Raw genomic sequence first — 22,034 nt, forward strand, 5'->3', positions numbered from 1 at the left:
CTAAGAGCACATCCCAGAGCTCTGCGGGCATCTCTGCCCTTCTCCTTCCTTGCAGTGCTGACACTTTGCACAGCGACTGGGCAGGCACAGACTGCAGGAGCAGCCTGGCCTGGCAGAAGCTCCCGCGGAGAACCTGGGGCACTCTGGGAGAGGAAATAGCAGGGAGACACAGGAGGAGAGCAGGTCCATGCGAGGAGGAGGCAGGAGAAGAAGCTTCGAGGAGCAAAGACGGGGGAAAGGCAACTCTGAGCAGCGTGGGTGGTTCATTCTCCCGACCTTTGTTTTACTGCTTCTTGGTGCTCCTACCTCCAGAATAAGCTCAGGGGACCTCATATAATGCATCACCGGCAGGGAATACAGGAAGATTTTGGTTTTGTCATTCCGGAGCGATGGAGAAGTCCTTGAATGAATGACAGCAGCCCCTGGAAATTAAAACATGAGCATGATCATCAGGCAGTGTCAGGAGGAATATTGCAGTGTTGACTTGAAAAAGGCTTCTCGATAGTCATCCATGTCCTACAGTGGGTTCCCCTCTGTCTTACTGGCACAACCCGTCTGGGACACGTAGCAGGGAGTCATCAAACTGTCATATGGGGCCATGGAAAAAGGCAGGAATGTGAGCTAGGCTTTCTGGGCTTCCCATGGGGTCTGGCCTGTTACAGCCTCTGTCAGTGGGGGCACTTTTAGGGCATGAGGTGACCCTTGACTTCTCGCCCCTTCTCTCCTACCCCTGGGCACGTTGCAATGCCCATCTTGTCAATCTGGAAGGAAGCGCTTTGGAACTGGTTTGTTTGTACAGTGTCACAGCACCTGCTGATTTCAGGGCATAATCAGGCATCGGGACGTGGATTTCTTCCATCTTCTCCAGGGCTTGATTGATGATGTCCTGAACAGCCTGGGAAGGAACACAAAGGAGAGCAGCTGTTGGAAGGAAAAGGAACGGGGCAAGCAGCTCCCCTGCAAGGCCAGCCAAGGTGAATGGGGACAGGGCCCATCTCAGATGGAAGGAACACCCAAATTGCCTGGAAGCCTCCCAGGTTTGCTCTGCTGTGATTGATGGGGTTCAGAAAGGGGGGGCTGCTCACTCCAGTGCTCTGAATGCTGAAGCTGCGGGAAGAGGCTTTTCCTGTGGAGAGGCCCCAGGCCGGGCAGCACGGACAGACAAGCCTTCTGGGCATGAGATGGAACTGGCTTAACTCTGCAGTGCTGAGGCAGTTCTTTCTTTCCAGTCCTCCCTTGAGGAGGATCCAAGATCTGGACACAGAGGAAGGAACGACTCAGCTGTCATTCCCGTCAGGGCTCTCTCATCTCCATAAGGAAGTGTGGAGCAACAGGAGAAGGAAACGTGGCCATGGCAGTGAATGGAGTAGGATACGTGCCCGAGGGAGGATAAAACCCCTGAGTAGGTCCTTCTACCTTGTGCCCTTACCCGTCCGGTAAAGCCTGGGAGCTTTCCTTGCTTCACGCCTTCCTGTAGAGCCCGCTCGGTTACATCCTTTGCGCTCCAGCGCAGATGATAAAGCTGTTCCTGCAGCTTATGGAGCTGGTCTGGCAGGGGCAGGGTTTTGCTCAGGTCTTCTAACTCTGCTGAGGTGCTCCAGAGGCTTTCTGCGCCAAGTCGTCCCACGTGGTAAAGACCTGTCAGACACACACCAGAGCTTAGAACTCGGTCTAAGGCTGGGTTATGCCTCGGGCTGCCCACTCCCCTTTCTGTGTCTCTCCCAAGTGCCATAGCTGCCTCTCCTCTGCTCTTTGACAGTGGCCATCATGGCGTATGGGCTGTGCAATAGATGGACGTTCCCTGCCCTGGACTGTGCTCCTTGTCCTGCAGAAGATTCTCACCCCCTGGGGCAGGAGAGCTCAGCCACGGCCTCTCCCTCGGCTGAAGAGAACTGGCTTAGCCCTCCTGAGGAAGGCAAGTCAGCCCTTCCTCACCCCCACACCCGTCCCGCTGGAGCAGGGACTGGCACAGCTCTGTCGGGGACTTTCTGCTCTCAGCTGAGCTCCTCTGGTCACGGCAGGGGAAGTGGAACAGGACAGGATGGAGCCCCGAGTACCTCCTAAGGCACCGTCCACAGGTCAGAGCTCTGCAGAGACTCACCGAAAGAGAACAGACCGAGAATCAGCACCAGGGTCACTGTCTTCAGCGCCTTCATCATCCTACAGAGCAGCAAGGAGGAAAAGGCTGGTGAAGCTGGCGGTTCCCGTGCAGATCAGCAGCAGGCCAGAGAGCAGCAGCAGGGGCTGCAGCCCTTGAGCCTGGCGTTCCTGGCGTGTGCGTTGGCTTGGTCCTGCACCAGCTCGAGTCACTACTGGGGTTGTCTGCACCAGTGGGGGATTTGTCATGGCAGCAATTGTTTTGTTAGGGACAAAGGGCTCAAGATTGACTCCGGACTAAGAGCAGGAGCTGCAACGGGAGCTCTTGCCACACTGCATGTCTGTGGGGCTGGAGAGGGATTCTTTGGAAATGGAAGGGGCACAACAAACACCTGTTTCTCCTGCCCACCATCCGATCACACTTGTGCTGATCCTGTTCTCCACCCTCCCAAGAGAAGGTTCAGCCTGTGCCCCTACAGGTCAACACCTGCCGGGCAGGGGGTGTGTGTCTCCCCTTTCGCAGCGTTTCTTTAGCAGCTGCGTTATCTCTGACCCTTCTCTTGGCATAAGTGCAGACAAATACAGACTGGGGAAAGAGGGAGGGAGGCTGAATGTCAATGCGTGCTGGCAAACAACAGGCAGCCAAGGAAGCACCAAAGAAGCACTCTGGTGGCTGGGCTCTGCTGCCCTGAGCCTGATCTGCCAAGACACAGCACACAGCGCTCTGCAAGGGGGAAATTCCTCCTGCCTGTTCCAGGAGGCTCTCAAAAGGCTCACAGCATACACTCATCAGGAGTGAACAATCCTCTTTTGTTCTCCTAGAGAACTCCTTGCACCCTTCAGAGGATCATGTTCCCCTTTCCTAAGGCAGAGCCCTGGTGAGGAACTGACTGGGTTTCCGAAAGAAACCTCCTCTGTCAGGAACACAAGTCAAATCCGTGGCCAACAGAGGACACGCTGGTGTCCTTCTGGTCCGAGTGGAGAGGAAAACCAAGCAGGCTCAGGGACACAACCCACCCTGCAGAGCACAATACAGGACTGAGCTGAGCTCTCACAATTACTACAGCAGGCTGTATCTGGGCCACTGCTGGGGACTCCCTCCGTGCGATCCAAAATAGACCTGTCCCTCATTCTGCAGAGATCAAAGGCTTTCTGGGCCTTGCCCCTGTGGTCATGAAGACACTGAAAGGCGGCTGCTGCCTTCCACCAGCTCCAGACCGAGCTCTCAGGCTGCCCTCATGTTCCTCTCCTGTCCACCCGCCACCCACCCCAGCTGATGAGGTCGAAAAAATCACCTGGGCAAAGGGGAGGAGGATTTTTCAAACATACCCGTTCAGACCCTTAACCTTCTCTGGCTGTCCCTTGGTACCTGCTGAGGTGCAGGTAACAAGCATTTTGCTTGCTCAGGAGTGAGCCAAAAACTCTGCGATCTCTGTTCCGTCAAGATCGAGAGTGACAAAGGCGCAGGGAGACCCCTGGTTTTATACCCTGCTGTGCCCACCTCAGCGCTGATGCTGCTTTGTGACATCAACAGCAGTGGGTGATGTCACAATGGAAGAGGCTGCGCCACGTTTGGAGGTGAAGTCCAACCTGACAGCAGCGGGTTTTGCAGTCCTCTCTGCAAGGGAAGAAATCCTTCACCATAGAAAGACGGGAAAGGTACAGGAACATGTTACTCTCAGAAAACAGACTCTGTCAACCACTCTTCCTCTCGTTTACCGAAGTTCAGACAGTGTTAGAAAACAACTACAAAAAAGTAAGATTCCTAGTCTTATTTTATGAACCACATTAAGTTAGCAGGACTTATTGAGAGGGCTTTGGACTAGATTTGAAGGGTGAGGGGATGAAACCAGATGTGGCAGAGGCACAGCCAAGGGCGACATGCTGGCATCTGAGGGTAGTGCTAATGATGCCCTTCAGTCTGCCGACCCAATGCAATCAATGGCCCAGCTGAAGTGCATCTGTACGAATGCACGCAGCACAGGCAACAAACAGGAGGAGCTGGAAGCCCTTGTGAGGCAGAAAAACTATGATTTAATTGTCATCACAGAAACATGGTGGGATGACTCTCACAACTGGAGCGCTGCAATGCATGGCTATAAACACTTCAGAAGGGACAGGCGAGGAAGGACAGGAGGTGGGGAAGTCATGTATGTTAGGGACAGTTTTGATTGTTTGGAACTTGATGAGGGTGATGATAGGATTGAGTGTCTCTGGGTAAGAAACAAGGGGAAGGGCAACAAGGCGGACATCCTAGGGGATGGTCTGTTACAGACCACCCAACCAGGATGAACAGGCAGAAGAAATATTTTTCAGGCAGCTGGGAGAAGTCTCCCAATCACCAGCGCTAGTTCTTATGGGGGACTTCAACCTACCAGATGTCTGCTGGAAGTACAACCCAGCAGAGAGGAAGCAGTCTAGGAGGCTCCTGGAGCGTATGGAAGACAATTCCTGACACAGCTGGTCAGTGAGCCTGCCAGGGAAGGAGCCCCACTGCACCTGTTGTTTGTAAATAGAGAAGGACGCATTGGAGGTCTCCCTGGGTGTAGTGATCATGAAATGATTGAGTTTACTATCCTTGGAGAAGTTAGAAGGGTGGTCAGCAGAACTGCTACTTTGGCCTTCAAGGGCAGACTTTGATCTGTTTAGGAGGCTGGTTGGCAGAGTCCCTTGGGAGGCAAACCTGAAGAACAAAGCAGTCCAGGAAGGCTGGTCTGTCTTCAAGAAGGTGATCTCAGAAGCACAGGAGCAGCTGTCCCCATGTGCCAGAAGGTGAACTGTCGGGAAAGAAGGCCAGCCTGGCTGGAGAGAGAGAGACAACCAAGAGATCAGGCCCAGTCAACATGGGTTTGTGAAAGGCAGGTCCTGATTGACCAACTTGATCTCCTCCTATGACAAGGTGACCCAACTAGTAGAGAAGGGAAAGGCTGTGGATGTTGTGCACTTAGACGTCAGTAAAGCCTTTGACACCGTATCCCACAGCATCTCCTGGAGAAGCTGCAGCTCATGGCCTGGATGGTGTATCTGTGATGGATAAAGAACTGGCTGGAGGGCTGGGCCCAAAGAGTTGTGAACGGAAACAAACCCAGTTGGCGGCCGGTCACGAGTGGTGTCCCCAGGGCTCAGTACTGGGGCTAGTTCTGTTTAATCTCTTTTTCAATGATCTAGATGAGGGGATCGAGTGCACCCTCAGTAAGTTTGCAGGTGACACCAAGTTGGGTGGGAGTTTTGATCTGCAAGAGGGTAGGAAGGCTTTACAGAGGGTTCTGGAGCTCCTTGTTCATTTGGCTGAGGGCAATTGTCTGAGGTTTAACAAGGCCAAGTGCCAGGTCCTGCACTTCAGTCATAACAATCCCCTGCAACACTACAGGCCTGGGAAAGAGTGGCTGGAAAGGTGCCTGGTGGAAAAAGACCTGGGGGTGTTGATTGACAGCAGCTGAACATGAGCCAGCGTGTGTCCAGGTGGCCAAAAAGGCCCCCAGCATCCTGGCTTGTATCAGGAATAGTGTGGCCAGCAGGCCCAGGGCAGTGACCGTCCCCTGTACTGGGCACTGGTGAAGCCAAACCTCGAATCCTGGGGTCAGTTCTGGCCCCCTCACAACAAGAAAGACCTTGAGGTGCTGGAGTGAGTTCAGAGAAAGGCAACAAAGCTGGTGAGGGTCTGGATCACAACTCTTATGAGGAGCAGCTGGGGGACATGAGGCTGTTTAGCCTGGAAAAAAAAGAGACTGAGGGGAGACCTTATCGGTCTCTACAACTACCTGACAGGAGGTTGTAGCGTGGTGGGTGTTGGTCTCTTCTCCCAAGCAGCAAGTGATAGGATGAGAGGAAATGTTCTCTAGTTGTGCCAGGGAAGGTTCAAACTGGATATTAGGAGGCATTTCTTCATGGAAAAAGTTGTGAAGCAGTGGAACAGGCTGCCCAGGGAAGTGGTGGAGTCACCATTCCTGGAGGTGTTTAGAAGACATTTAATTGGGTTTCTTAGGGACATAGTTTAGTGCTAGAGTTGGGATATGTTTGGACTTGATGATCCTGAGGGTCTCTTCCAGCTGAAATTTTTCTGTAATTCTATTGACAAATCAAATTCAGGGCGGTTATTCCCTTTAATGCCAGTTACAGGTCTGCAGTGGTACGTGAGGTGCCAAGGCTCTCACACACCCCTACATGCACTGGGCAGGGACAGCGATGGTCCTGTCCAGGGCAGCCATCCCCATCCACGGTGAGTGTGGGACAGACACCCCAGACAGCACTGCAGACAGATTCGGTGCCTTTGTGCAAGAAACTCATTCCCAACTCTGAAGCATTGCAAGATCTGTCCCTTCTCTATCCAGTAGATGTAGGGCAGCCCTTGAATAGGAAGCGCTTCACACCGCGGTGTCCATGTTTATAGCTACACTTCCAAATCTCCTTTTTTTCTTTTCACCAAACCTGTTCTCAACTCCTTGATAACATAAACGAGGAACAGACAAACCATTGTCACCTTGGGCCTGTCAGCAGCACCTTGTCATTCCTAGAGATCAGTGACACGTCTGCCCAAGTACCTCAGGGGCAGCAGAGACGCCACTGACAAAACACACGTTTCCTTCCAGGTCTGTCATTGCCAGCCCTGTTTCTCTCTGGCCTTGGGGACAGCAGGGCTTGCTCACTCTCCTGTTGCCCAATTTCAGCCCTAACTTTCCATCTGCCAAGCACTGTGACATTGCTCTGCTCTGAAGTCAAACCTTTGCACACATGGGGACCTGGATTCTTGAGACCAACCAGATTTCCCTAAGACTCTCAGAGCTTGGCCGGGTGCTACAGCTGAGGTGCCACAGCCCAACTGTGCACTGATGCCCTGAGCCAAGGGCACAGCCAGGACAAGCTGCAGCCTGTGCTGTTTGACACCCATGGAGTCACCGCCAGGCGTGGTGGGACAAGTCACACAGCTTGGGGTGCTGCAATGGCTGGGTACAGGCTTTTCAGGAGAGACGGGCTGGAAGGGTCAGCAGTGGGATTCCCTCAGAGTGAAGAAGTTGCGTGGATGTATGGAGCTCCTTTATGTGGGGAGTGACAAGATGGGTTTTCCCTTGTGAGTGTGGCCACAATGACAAAGCCCTGGGGCTGTGGGGACACATGACCAGTCCCCAACAATCTGGTGCCACTGAAAGTGGGGCACAGCAGTCAGGGAGAGGCACCAGCATAAGGAGGAGAAAGCAGCACTGAAAGACTGTGCTAGGGAAATTGGAAATTATTTCTTTTTTCTTGAATAAACTCTTGATGGAAGCCTGCTACTGCTGCCATTTTAGTGGCCACTTTCTGGGCTCAGGAGAGTCCTGGAGGCTGAGGCCCCTTTTCTTTAGGGGGCACCGGGGGCTCCCCGGGCGAGCGGTCCCTGCCCTCGCTGGAATTGGAGGGACCGTGGCTGCAGCAGTCCAGGGAGAGTCCAGACCTTGAGAAATTTGGGGTTCCACCACCAGGAATCTCTCAAGTTTTAAAAGGAGAAGTGGCCAGTCCTGTACCGGGCCAGGAGAATAACCCCATCCATCAGGACAGAGCAGGACCTGACACGCTGAGCAGGGACCCTGAGGAGAAGGGCCTGGGCACTACAAGGGCCGCCACACAAGCCCGTGCTGCACGCTCACCATGAACAAGGCAGCTGCACACGGGGCTGCATGAGGAGGAGCGTGGGCACCCAGACACCTGGAGTTCTCATCCCATTCGGTTCAGCACTGGTGTGACCCCACACACATGGGTGTGTGCCAGTGTGCGGCTCCCAGTTTGGAGAAGCAGGGAGGAACTGGAGAGTGCAGGGCTGTGCCAAGGCAGGGTTCAGGACCTTGTGCACATGGTGTGGGATGCTGAGGGACCTGGGCTGCTCTGGCCCAGCAGCACTGGGGAGGCTGCAGCAGTGTAGGAGTAGCCTGAGAGTGCTGGAAGGGTGGTTTCAGAGAGGGTGGAGGTTTTCTTCATAGTGGGAAACAGCATGAGAAAGAAATAATGGCACAACATGCAGCTGGGGAGGTCCAGGCCGGACATGAGCAGCAAGGAATGTGAGTGGAAGGGCAGTGCTGTGGTGGAGCAGGTCACCCAGAGGCAGTCTGCATCAGCCCAAGGCTTTGTGCTTCAAGGAACAGCTGGGGAGGATGGAGAGAGATCAGCAAAGGAAGGAAGATGCTCAGACAAGAGCAAGGTGGGCAGCAGGGGGGATGTCTCCAGCCTGCAGGGAAAGAGGTGCAGGGGATGCCACAGCATAGGACAGGCTGTCGTGGAGATGATCAAGGGATGTAAAGAGGCTGAAAGCCCCCAACAGGCATGAGCTCCTTCTCCCCTTGGCTGTGGCTGTTGTCTCCAGCTCTGATGCCTGTGAGGAGACACCTTGTCCTTACAGCACAGGGGCCTCATGGCCTCCTTGTCCCCAGCCAGGAACCTGGGAGGTGTGGGACCATAGTCCTGCCCTTGGCCTTGCACAGCCCCACATCACACTGTCCCAGGAAGGGCCCTGGGCAACGTGGGAGGGACAGGATCTGCCTTCCCAGGGCTGGGGGTCAGGGCTTGGCCCTTTGGTTAATGAAACACATCCAGGTTTACTGATCATCAGAGAGACCTTCACATTGCTTGTCCTGACCTGTCATCTCTGCCTCCAGTTTTCTTCTCTAACCAGACCCTGGGGTCAGTTCCTCAGTAGTATTCCGCAGTGGGACCCATTAACATTACAAGAAACTTTGGAGTTTGAATATGATTTGGACTTCTTGACAGGTTTCTTCAATTGCCTCTCAGGGTCTGAAGTTCATGGACTCAGCACCAAACCCACCAGAGGGGTCATTAAAGCGCCTTGGGCTGCTCCTGTGCTGCTGAGCTGGGCTGGGCTCCTGGGACACAGGGAGCTCATGGCAAGCGGCAGCGCTGCAGAGAGACAGCTCTGCCCAGGAGCAGCTCCTCTGCAAAGCGCAGCAGGGCTGAGGGCTCTGCCTGGGGATCTCAGGGAGACGAGCAAGGCAGAGAGAGATGAAAGGTGGTCAGGATGGGGAGGATGACTGAGAGCTCACTGGAGGAGAAATCTTTGCAGCCCTTGCCATGGTAAGTCTCTGGGTGCAGGGCAATGCAGCTGCAGCTCCTGGAGGCATCTCCTCAAGTTAGCACAGGCACAGCTTGAGGGATCTGTGAGGAGGAGGCTCTTGTCAGGCAATTTTGAACAGCTGTGAAGCTGGTTGAGCACCCAGGGATGCCCAGGGCTGTCCTGCAGAGCAGGGTCCCTGCACCCCAGGGCTGTGCCGGGGCAGGGACTCTGCCACCTGCCAGGGTCAGCACTGCCCGGGGAGATCCCCACGGTGCTGTGGGGAGAAGCTGTGGGGGGAAGGAGCGACCCGTGTCAAGGCAGGAAAGGTGCTTCTGCTGTGGAGAGGGTGCTGTGTGGGTCAGGGCTCTTTCACAGCTCCAGATCACCCTCAGGATTTTTCCAAGTGGATGCCTCAAGCAGAAGATCAATGCAAGGATTACCAGACAGATAGGGAGCTTTCCTGAGCCTGTCTTTTCAGTTTCCTATCCCAACGGTTGGGGGGTGCAGGAAAGAATAAAATGAAAATGAGCCCTCCTGCTTAAACAAGTCACTGATACTTCTGAACTGCAACTTTGAGTGATCAGTACATCTGCCAGAAGCCCCTTCACTACCTCTCTGCCTGTGGACAGCACCTGCACCACCTTTGCTGGACCATTATCCTTAGTCTGACCTGTCCTGTCCCTTCCTGCAAACAGGAAGATGCCCCCAGGCAGTGCCCTGTGAACAGGCAGGATCTGTAGGGCCAGGGTGAGGGCACAGAGGGTGGGATGGGGTCTGAGTGCTGACAGGGAAAAGACATGGACAGGGAAACACCTCCCAGGGGGAGAATGTCCAGGCAGCAGGGAAATGATCAGAAAGGAGAGGAAACTAACCACGGAATTGTTAAGGGAGGGGGAACACAGAAAACTCCGTATGATCCCCGCAGTGCAGATCCCTCCTGTGAGCAGCCCCCTCGCCTCCTCTCCCACCCAGCAAAGCCTCTGCCCTCAGGGCCGGGGGCTCCAAGGCATGAAGCAGCTCCTGTGCAGCCAGAGCTCCAGTTCCCTCTGCAGAGCACAGGGGCTGAGAGCAGCTGCCCGGCAATGCTGGTGTGTGGGAGGTGGCTGCACAGCTGGGGAAGGGTGACGCTGTCTGAGTGCCCGGCTGCCTCTGCCCTGGCCTCTCTCACACCCACCCTCACCGCAGTTTCCTTCTTGCTCCACTGCTCTGGGTCACTGTTGGTGTGATCTGGTTCTTGCTGTCAGGCTCTCTGGGGATGGGAGTTTCAGCTGCACAGTCACAGCCTGATCTTGTGGGTCCTTTCCTGCAGCTGTGTCCATGGGAACACGTGTCCCAGCTTTGCTCTGACCTGTGGGGCTGTGGGCAATGCAGTGTGTGGGGCTGGGGAATGAGCTGAGTCTCCCTGAATCAAATGCCATCATTAAGAACCTTGGCTGTCTCCTTGAGTTTTTCTTCCAAGCTGTGAGCTTCCCTCCAGGATGCAAACCTGTCCTATAGCACGTTAGCATTATCTGAATTACTCATGCAGAAGTGCAGAGATGCTATGATGGAAGAAATGCTGTTTGGTTTGTGAAATGAGCCGTGTGTGTCCTGGGATAGAAGTGAGGTGCTGAGACCTGAGGAAAGGGTGAGACATGTCATGGTCTGAGGTGGGTCCCTCTGCTCTCAGCAGTGCCTGGTGGCTTTTCAGGGTAACATGGCAGTGTGATCACCATCTCAGAAAGGTGCCAGCCCAGGGCAGATGGAGGAAGACAGAGGGACAGACCAGCTGCCCTCACTCTGCACTGACCCACAGGCATCCTCTGGTCTCGCGGGACTCGCTCTGTTCTCCCTGAGTGCAGCAGAAATGCTGAGGATTTCTGATGTCCAAGAACACTGTCCAGGGGAGATGGTGGTGAAGCTGTAAGAAAACCTGTGACTTTTAAAATGCCTTTACAATTCCTTTTCTTTATCACTGGGAGTGCAGACAGGACAGACTGTATCAGCAGTGATTTCATCTGAAAAATTTGAACCTCAGGACTGACCCCTGCCCAAGCCAACTTCTGCAGAGTTGGGCTGACTTATTAAGAGTCCATGGGTAGAGACCCTTTTGTCTTGGTTGCACACTCGGCCAGCACCAAGCAGGGCTGCAGCCACAGTGCTGAAGGAAGGTCTTGTAGAAAAAGAAAAGTGTGTCTGTGTGTCACAGGGGAGGGTGTGTGGGACATGGCTTTGGTTTATGTCAGAGAAGTCTCCACTAAATTGTTACTGACTTTTTCCCCTACGAGAGCACCCTGTACCCAGAGACAGCAGATGTCCAACAGCAGCTCCATCACCCAGTTCCTCCTCCTGGCGTTCTCAGACACACGGGAGCTGCAGCTCTTGCACTTCTGGCTCTTCCTGGGCATCTACCTGGCTGCCCTCCTGGGCAACGGCCTCATCATCACCACCATAGCCTGTGACCAGCACCTCCACACCCCCATGTACTTCTTCCTGCTCAACCTCGCCCTCCTCGACCTGGGCTCCATCTCCACCATTGTCCCCAACTCCATGGCCAATTCCCTCTGGGACACCAGGGCTATCTCATATATAGGATGTGCTGCACAGATGCTTTTGTTTCTCTTTTTCATTTCAGCAGAATATTTTCTTCTCACCGTCATGTCCTACGACCGCTACGTTGCCATCTGCAAACCCCTGCACTACGGGACCCTCCTGGGCAGCAGAGCTTGTGTCCACATGGCAGCAGCTGCCTGGGCCACTGGGTTTCTCCATGCTCTGCTGCACACGGCCAATACATTTTCACTGCCACTGTGCAAGGGCAATGCCCTGGACCAGTTCTTCTGTGAAATCCCCCAGATCCTCAAGCTCTCCTGCTCACAGTCCTACTCCAGGGAAGCTGGGCTCCTTGTGGTTAGTGTCTGTTTAGGATTTGGGTGTTTTGTGTTCATCGTGCTGTCCTATGTGCAGATCTTGAGGGCCGTGCTGAGGATCCCCTCTGAGCAGGGACGGCACAAAGCCTTTGCCACGTGCCTCCCTCACCTGGCCGTGGTCTCTCTGTTTGTCAGCACCATCATGTTTGCCCACCTGAAGCCCCCCTCCATCTCCTCCCCATCCCTGGACCTGGTGGTGTCTGTTCTGTACTCAGTGGTGCCTCCAGCAGTGAACCCCCTCATCTACAGCATGAGGAACCAGGAGCTCAAGGATGCCCTGTGGAAACTCATATCTCTGTGTTTTCTGAAGCAATAAACTGCTTCTCTCCTTCTACATAGCAGTTTTAATGTAACTAGTTACAGGTCCAGCCTCTCATTTGTATTTTCTGTTTTTATTGAAGTTGTTTTTTATTGTGATAACATTGTCATTCCCTTTCTAAATCACTGTCTGCTTTTCTTTTATAACCACTGGCTGTGTAAATGAGGAGCCATGATCTGTGCGTATTTAAACAAAATAAAGTGTCCCGTAGTGGTGTGTTTTTCACTATATCCTCCCTGCAAGGCCTGTTTGGAGCTGCAGGGACAGTTCCTGTGTGCATGGGAGGAGGGGAAAAGAGTCCAGCCTGGCAGCACTGCCAGGGAGCACCAGCGCTTGGCCTTCCAGAGCTGTTCTCGTTCCACTCCCACACTCTCCTTCTCATCCCTTGTGTTGGTGCAAGGCCTGAGTGCTCTGGCAGCCTGGTCACCGTCCTGCTGTGTGTCAGTCCTGTGAGCGCAGGCAGGGACAGGCCATGGGCACTGCTGTGACAGAGGGGACAGTGAGGTCAGTTCTTTCTCTGGAGGTGACAGCCCAGCAGCAGGGACATGGCTGGGAAAGAACCTCTGCATAAGTACCCACAGGCCCTACCCAGAAAGAGGCCTTGGAGTCGGCTCGTTCTGGCTATTCTGCCTGAGAACATGACGGGACAGCAGCAGGGACATGCTCATGTCTATCAGAGCTGAAGGGCCAGCAGCAGTCATGGTGAGGTTACTTCTCTCTGGTCAAGTGAAAGACCACAAGAAGACTAACAGGTAGGGTTCCCTGCTTGATGGGCAGTGTCTGAGATATTATAGCTTTCTCAAGTAGTGGGAACAACCAGGAGAGGAAAAAAAAGCTACCAAGTGCAGACTGGGAAGTGGAGACTGGATATCAGGAGGAGGAAAGGTCACTGGAAGTGCAGGGCTGTGGTGCAAGAGGTCACCCAGAGGGAGCTGGATCATCCTATGGCTTTGTGTTCCAAAGAACAGCCAGTGAGGGTGCAGACACATCAGTGAAGGGACAGAAATGCTGGGGTGAGAGCGGGTGGGGAAGCAGATGGGTGTGTGCAGCCTGCAGGGAAAGAGGGGCCGGTGTAGGACCGTGTAGAACAGCCTGTGATGGAGATGGCAAAGGGCGCTGGTGAGGCTGGAAGGGACCAACAGAACCCAGGTCTCTGTCCCCTTGGCCATGGCAGTTGTCTCTGCCACTGAGGCCCAGGAGAAGACATGTCGTCCTCATGGCACTGGGGCCTCGTTGCCTCCTTGCAGCCCCATGGGGAAGCTGGAAGGTGCTGTACCAGTGTTGTCCTTCCCTCGGCCTTGCACACCCACATCCCACGGTCCCAGGAAGAGCCCTGAGCCGTGTGTGAGGGGCAGGATCCCCCTTCCCATTGCCTGGAGGTTGTGGCTTCTCCTTTCTGCTTCAGAAAGCAAACCAAGGGGTTTCTGACCATCAGAGCTGAGTAAACACTAAAAGGAGACCTCATGGTGGCTACAGCTTCCTCACAAGGGGAGAAGGAAAGGTAGGTATTGATCTCTGTGGTGACCAGTGACAGAACCCAGGGAATGGCAGGAAGATGTGCCAGGGGAGGGTCAGTTGGACATGAGGAAAAGGTTCTTCACCCAGAGGTGCTGGACACTGAACAGGCTCCCCAGGGAGGTGTCATGACCCCAACCTGACAGTGTTCAAGAAGACACTGGACACCATCCTCAGACACGTCGTGTGAACTGTGGGGTTTTCCTGTGCAAAGACAGGAGTTGGACTTGATGATCCTTGTGGGTCTCTTCCAATTCAGGACATTCTATGATTCTATGAAATACTAGGTCAATAGCCCATGTTTTCGTTGTACAGATGAGTTGTAAACATACACATCATGTGCATGTCCACTGCGTGCATGTGGTGAGATGAACCCAAGGGAGCGCAAATGCTATCAGCTCTTCCTTGGGGTGCCATAAATGTCAGTGGGACAGAGATGGTGTTCAGGGGTCTCTTCCAACCTGCGTTATTCTAGGATTCCATGAATCTTTTCCTTGGAGAGCTCTTTCAAGACAGAATAGACACAGGAAGAAGAAAAAAAAGAGACAGAAGCAGAGATATAAAATGCCCCAGTGTAAATACAGCAGCTCCTCTGAGGAACGTTTCTCCACTCAAACCCTTGATAGGAAATCTATTAGATACATTTGATGAAACCAGCTTAGTTTTACCTGCTCACACACTGGAGCACAAGGAGGGCGATGGCTGGGTCCGATGTCATGTGCTCAGCTGTGTCTCAGGAACTCACAGTCCAGTAGGAAGCCAATGGCTGTGGAGGGGACTGTGAGTCACTTGTGCCTCTGCAGGGGACAGGCCAACAGCAGGAACAGGGCTGGGAAAGGGACTGGGAGGTCACACATACGAGACGAGCAATCGGGCCCAATCAGCATGGCTTTATGAAAGGCAGGTCCTGCCTGACCAACCTGATCTCCTCCTGTGACAAGGTGACCGGCTTAGCAGATGAGGGAAAGTCTGTCGTGGGGGAGTGAATCCACCACACAGCCTGTGGATGTTGTGCACTTAAACTTCAGTAAAGCCTTTGACACCGTATCCCACAGCATCTCCTGGAGAAGCTGCAGCTCATGGCCTGGATGGTGTATCTGCGATGGATAAAGAACTGGCTGGAGGGCCGGGCCCAAAGAGTTGTGGTGAATGGAAACAAACCCAGTTGGCGGCCGGTCACAAGTGGTGTCCCCAGGGCTCAGTATTGGGGCCAGTTCTGTTTAATCTTTTTACCAATGATCGGTATGAAGGGATCAAGTGCACCCTCAGTAAGTCTGCAGATGACACCAAACTGGGTGGGAGTGTTGATCTGCTGGAGGGTGGGAAGGCCACACAGAGGGACGTTGGCTGACTGAGGCCAATTGTCTGAGATTCAACAAGGCCGAGTGCCGGGTCCTGCACTTGGTTTATAACAATCCCCTGCAACAATACGGGCTTGGGGAAGAGTGGCTGGAAAGCTGCCTGGTGGAAAAAGACCTGGGGGTGTTGATTGGCAGGTGCTGAACATGAGCCAGCGTGTTCCCAGGTGGCCAGAAAGGCCAATGGCCTCCTGGTGTGCATCAAGAATAGTGTAGTGGGCAGAACCGGGGCAGCGATCATCCCCTTGTACTTGGTGCTGTTGAGGCCACAACTTGAATCCTCTGTTCAGTTTTGGGCTTCTCACTGTAGGAAAGACCTTGAGGTGCTGGAATGAGTGCAGAGGAGGGCGACGAGGCTGTTGAGAGTCTGGAGCAAAAGTCTTCTGAGGAGCAGCTTAGGGACCCATGGCTGTTTAGCCTGGAGAAAAATGAGACTGAGGGGAGACCATTTCACTCTCTACAACTGTCTAAGAAGAGGTTGTAGCATGGAGGGTGTTGGTCATCTCCTGAGTAGCAAGTGATAGGATGAGAGGAAATGGCCTCAGCTTGTACCAGAGAAGGTTCAGAATTGAAATTAGGAAACATTCCTCATGGAAAAGTTTGTGAAGCAGTGAGCAGGCTGCCCAGGAAAGTGGTTGAGTCACCATTCCTGGAGGTGTTTATGTATAGAGGAGGTTCTTAGGGACATGGTTTAGTGCTGGAGTTGGACTCAATGGTCTTAATGGTCTGCTCCATCTCAAATGATTCCATGATTCTATGATTCTATGCTTGAAGGGTTATCTCCCAGACTGTGGAAATTTCCTTTGTGGCAGGAATCATAGAATCATGAAGAGTGTTGGAAGGGAGCTTCAAAGGCCATCTAGTCCAACCCCCCTGCCATGAGCAGGGACATCTTCAACCAGATCAGGTTGCTCAGAGTCCCATCCAGCCTGGCCTGGGATGTCTCCAGGGATGGGGCACCCATCACCTCTCTTGGCAACCAGTGGTCATGTTTCATCACCCGCATTGTAAAAACTGTCTTCCACATGTCTGGCCTGAATTTCCCCTCTTCTAGTTCACAACCATCACCCCTTGTCCTGTCACGACAGGCCCTGTTAAAAAGTCTGTCCCCATCATTCTTATCAGTCTCTTTTAAGTACAGAAAGGTTGCAATAAGGTCTCCCTGGAGTCTTGTCTTCTCTAGGCTTAACAACCCCAACTCTCCCAGCCTGTCCTCCCAGCAGAGCTGTTCCAGCCCTCTGATCATCTTGGTGGCCCCGCTCTGGACCCTCTCCAACAGGTCCATGTCTGTCCTGTACTGAGGGCTCCAGAGCTGGATGCAGGACTCCAGCTGGGGTCTCAGCAGAGCGAGGCAGAGGGGCAGAATCTCCTCCCTTGACCTGCTGGTTATGCTCCTCTGGATGCAGCCCGAAATAAGATTGGCTTTCTGGGCTGCAAGCGCACATTGCCAACTTCTGTCCAGTCTTCAACCAGCAGTCCCCCCAAGTCCTCCTCGTCAGGGCTGCTCTCAATCCCCTCACCCCCCAGCCCATACTGACAGCGGGGGTTGCCCCAACCCAGGTGCAGGACCTTGCGTTTGGCCCCGTTGAACCTCTGGAGATTCACATGAATCCACTTCTTGAGCTTATCCAGGTCCCTCTGGATGGCCTTCTGTCCCTCAGGCGTGTCAGCAACACCACTCAGTTTGGTGACATCTGCAAACTTGCTGAGGGTGCACTTGATCCCACTATGCCATTGATGAAGATGTTAAACCGTACTGATCCCAGTATGGACCCCTGAGGGACACCACTTGTCACCAGTGGCCATCCAGACATTGTGCCATTGACCACCGCTATCTGGGTGCAGCCATTGAAACAGTTCCTCACCCACCAAACAGTCCAGCCATCCAATATATACCTTTCCAATGCAGAGAGAAGGATGTTGTGAGCGACCACGTCAAAGGCTTTACAGAAGTCCAGATAGATCTGACATCCATTGCCCTTCCTTTGTCCACTGACGTAGTTACTCCATCGTAGAAGGCCACTGGGTTAGTCAGGCAGGACTTGCCCTTGGTGAAGCCGTGCTGGCTCTCTCAAATCACCTCCCTGTCCTCCTTGTGCCTTAGCACAGCTTCTAGGAGGATCTGTTCCATGGTCTTCCCAGGCACAGGTCAGAGGCTGACAGGTCAGTAGTTTTCAGGATCCTCCTTTCTACAGCAGAGAGAAACAAACACTGCCACACAGCACAGCTTGGAATGGACATGAGGAGGAAGAAATGTCACTCAAAGGGTAGTGCTGTGGTACAAGAAATCATCCAGGAGCACGGGATCATTCCACCTCCTTGTGTTTCAAGGAACAGAGCAAGACAGTGGAGCCACATCAGTCAATGTATGGAAACACCAGGGTGAGAGCAAGGGGAGGGAGCGAGATGGGTGTCTACAGCCTGCAGGGAAACAGAAGCAGCTGTGGGACAGTGGAGGACAACCCGTGGTGGAGATGGCAAAGGGCACTGGCAAGGCTGGATGTCACCAAGAGAACCCAAGTCTTTGTCCCCTTGGCTATGGCAATCATCTCTGCCACCAAGGCCTATGAGGAGCCATGTTGTCCTCAGGCACTGGGGCACCCCATGGCCTCCTTGCACACCCCAGTAAGGCTGGGAACTGTCACACCATTGTCCTTCACTCAGCATCACACAGCCCACATCCCCCTGCCCCAGGAGGAGCCCTGAGCAACGGGTGAGGGACAGGATCTGCCTTCCCAGGGGCTGGGGGTCAGGCCTTGGCCTCTCTGCTTCGTCCAACAAAACCAGGGTTTTCTCAGCACCTCAGCTGCCTGCACACGACCCTTTGTTTATCTGCCAGCATGGCCTCCAATTCTCTGCTCTAACGAGCCCCTGGGGAGGCTTTGCTGGTACTTGCCCTCAGTGAAACTCATTAATACTTCAAGGGACTTTGTACTTTTTTCCTCTGACTTCTAGAAAGGTTTGTGCAATCTCCTCTCAGCACCTGAGGTTCAGGGACTCAGCACCAAATGCGCCATGGGGCTCATCACACTGAAGAAAGCTCTAAGAATCCATGTCTCGTAATTTCCTTCTAGTCTTGTACAGTTAATTAGAGACATTTCCTACTGTAGTTATGGAGAGTGATTTCAAAAACATTCTAATAAAACTGACTTTTTTTTTAAATTTCATAAAGGATATAGTTTATTTTTTTTCCGTGTGGAGAAGAGGTGATTGCAGCATTATCTGATATTGACCCAGGGTCTCTCCTAAGGAGGTCTGGACTGGTTGGAGAAGCTGTCCCTTGAGCTCTGACACCGTGTGGACAACCTTGCTCCTCACCTCCCCAACCCCATCATTTCTCTCCTTGGCCACCTGGCACTTGCATCCCTTTTCCTTACCCCAGACTTCTCCACTGCAGGCTGCAGCTGGATGTTCCAGCTCCTTTGCACCAGCTCCCACCTGCTCTCCTTGGAGACCTGGCTGCACACAGGCAAAGAGGGACTTCTCCTTACTTTTGAACAAACAAAATAAACTGATAAGAATCATGGTTAAAAGAAAACACACTCCTCAACTGTATGCCAAGGACAAACTGCCACCAATGAGGTTCACTGTCTCCAAGGCATAACCATGCAAGAGATGATTTAGACAGAAAGAAAATTATAAAAGAAACACAATACAAGAGTTGTCTAAAGACAGAATAAAAAGACTACTGAAAGACATGGAAGCTTTTGACTCCGTGAAGCTGAAAGCAGCAACTGGATTGTTGACAAGTGTCTGAGTGATCAAAGAGTAAGAGGAAGGGAAATCCAGAGAGCAATTGCAAGTGCTTGTGTGCAGATCAGCTGCTGGAAATGGGACTTCAGACATGGTCAGTTTAGTTAGGGCAGGAGGAAATACCTGAAGGATGAGGGAGATCAGATGCACAGACTAACAGAGTGCTGACAAGGCCAATCTAGTGGAACATCAGTAGTTCTCCTCTTGCCCTTAATGCACATCTTGAAAAGCCTCATTTTGATGTCATGGGAAAACATTGGTATTTAAAGTATTCAAAACAAAGAAAGGAGAATTACAACACCAACAACGATTGATGCTTAAAGTTGCAAGAAGACATTTCCTTCACTCTACATCTTTCACTTGGTTTCTTTTTCCCTCCATTTTTAGAAAATGTTCTCTAGATTTCTATCCTACCAAAGCCTACAGCATTAAGAAAGATAATCCTTGTGTCTTGCACAGAGTCAAAGGCACCAAAAAATCCACTGCCCTGGACTGTCAATGCCACTTTTTACTCTTGGCACGGCGTGAGTCATGCTCGAAGCTGTTGGCCACTCTTGCCTGATGGAGGAAAGAAGGATTAAAAGGTTAATTGAACTGTTCTCTTTGTAGATGGTCATGTTGACAGTGATCTCAACAGACCTGTGTTATCTGTCTTCTATGTGAGTATAAGGAAAAAGAAATATTTATGTAGAGGTAAATGTATAGTGAAATGCATAGGTGCATCCAGCTACTCAGCAAAATACATTTCCTACCAGCACTCTCAAAGGAAGAATCTTTCTTCTGAAAAATTGCTGTTTCGATACTGTCTTTGTCACTCCGTCCCCTGCCCCACTGGCCACTGGGACCAGGGTTCCCTCAGCTGCCTTCCTTGTGCTGACAATATCTTTGGAGAAGCCCTCCTGGGTGCGCTCCCCTTGCATGGCCATTTCAGCCACTGCTCAGCGCTGGCTTTGCTGGCTCCATCCCTGCACCCCCAGGCCAGGTGTCTGTCTGTCTGTCTGCTGGGCAGCCTGTTCCCCTCCAGCCTCCCTGCACGTCCTTCTGCTGTTTGATCTCCTAAGGCAGGGGGTTGCTGTTCACCCATCCTGACCTCTTGCCAGACCCTTCTCGACTCCATGACCATCAGATTGGCTTCTTCCTGGGCTTTGAGGATGTCATCTCTGAAGATCCAAGAGAGTTTAACAGCCCCTTTGTTCTCCAGGACAGCCCAAGGAGATCCTCAGCTAACTGAAATCAGCTCTCCTGCAGGACTGCACTGTTGTTCTGCAGTTGCCCTGCTTCTCCACCATCTCACGGTCACTGCAGCCATGGCCAACCTCATCCTTCAGATCCCCAGCCTGATCCACCTTGTCTGTCAGTAAGAGACCAGCCCTAGTCAGCTCGTCCAGTGTTTGTCTCAAAATGCTGTCTTCCACACCCTGCAGGAACCTCCTGGGTTGCTTGTGCCCAGCCCTGCTGCCCTCCCAGCAGACCAAGAGATGGTCCAACTTGCCATGTAATCCAGGACCTGTGACCATGAAGCTCCCTCCAAGGCAAGGGCTGTGCACGCCAGGCTCCCCTCTGCACAGAGCTCATCTCCACCTCCTCATCCACCCGCCTGCCTTCCTGAGGAGCCCTGCCCACCCATGGCTGCCCTCCCACCACCGAGCTGTCCCACCAGGGCTCTGCAGTCCCCATGGGGAGCACGCTGCTGCCTGCCCAGCAGAAACGACAGTGCTGGGTAGCAAAGAGGAGAGGCAGGTAAAGGGGCAGTGTGTGGGAGGTTGGCTGGGAGGTGACCCCTGGTGCCAGAAGAGGATGATGCAAGGTGAGGCATCATGGGAGGGAGGTGGATTTTGAGGTCACGTCTTTGGAAACAACCCAACTGGGCACGTGGTGAGACAGGCCTGGTGATGTCACCTGGATGCTGGAAAACACCCCCAGCAGTGCTGAGAGCTTGGGAGACGGGAGATGCAGGAGAAGGGGAAGATGACACGGCTGGAGGTGGGTTGTGATGCCACTTCTATTGCAGTTACCTGGGGTAGATGTGGACAAAGCCAACATGCCTGGATTATTACTTGTGAGGTCACCTCATGACAGCAATGTGATTGGCCAGAGGTAGGCAGGTATCATGAGGTCATCAAGGACACCAGACGGGAAGGCTGCAGAAAGATGAGTGAGCCCCTGGTGAGGCCCTGCCCTGGGCTGAAACCACCTGTACGTGCCACGGGAAAATGTGGGACATGCATGAGAAGCTGAGGGATGTGAGAAGGGACCAGCAGTATGGGCAGCTCCGTGTGTGCCAGCTGGGCCTCACAGGTGGCTGCAGATGTGACCAGGTTGGCCAGACTGCACAGAGGGGAGCACTGGGGACTGTCTGGGCAGTCAAGTCTTGCAAGGCCATCAATGCCTGGAGGAGCCACCAGTGATGTCACTGAAGTCCCAGAGGACCAAGGCAATGGAATCCACACTATCAAATTTGAGTGCAAGTGGGGAAAACCCGAGCCTACTGGGGAAAAAGAAACTGATGATGGCTATGAATTGTGAGGAGATCGGGGCAGAGAAATTTGGATCATGGAAATAGCCATCTGTGGAAGAGTGGGAAGGAGGGGGGTTCAAGAAACAAGCTGCCCATGGGGAGGTGGCTGGTCAGTGCTGTTCTGGCCAAATCCCCTGCCTGAGCACCATGGTCTGTCCTGCTTAATAGACTGGTTTCAGTTGGGATAGAGTTACTTATATTCATAGCAACTTGTATGAGTTCGTTTTACATTTGTGATGGAAACAGTGTTGGTCCCACCCCAATGTTTCAGTCATTGCTGAGCAGTGCTTGCACAGTATCAAGGGTTTTTCTGCTTCTCACACCAACCCCACCAGCATGGGGGCTGTGGGTGCACAAGAAATTGGGAGAGGACATGGCTGGGACAGCTGAACCAAACTGACCAAAGGGGTGTTCCACAACATATGATACCGTGGTCAACAATAAAATCTGGGAGAAGAAGGGAGGGGAGGACATTCGGCGTGATGGTGTTGTCTTCCCAAGTAACCATTACATGTGATGGAGCCTGGCT

At 53.0% G+C, this 22,034-nt stretch overlaps 1 protein-coding gene across 1 annotated transcript; it reads left to right on the forward strand.

The window, feature by feature from the left end:
- Positions 1–11,425: 11,425 nt before the first annotated feature.
- LOC135999531 (olfactory receptor 14C36-like) lies at positions 11,426–12,307 on the forward strand (the record flags this gene model as incomplete). Its single annotated transcript, XM_065653101.1, has 1 exon — positions 11,426–12,307. A coding segment is annotated over exon 1 (882 nt), but the record flags the coding sequence as incomplete, so codon positions are not given.
- Positions 12,308–22,034: the final 9,727 nt, after the last annotated feature.

This window comes from Caloenas nicobarica, chromosome 28 (genome assembly GCF_036013445.1).
Source record: "Caloenas nicobarica isolate bCalNic1 chromosome 28, bCalNic1.hap1, whole genome shotgun sequence".
NCBI lineage: Eukaryota > Metazoa > Chordata > Aves > Columbiformes > Columbidae > Caloenas > Caloenas nicobarica.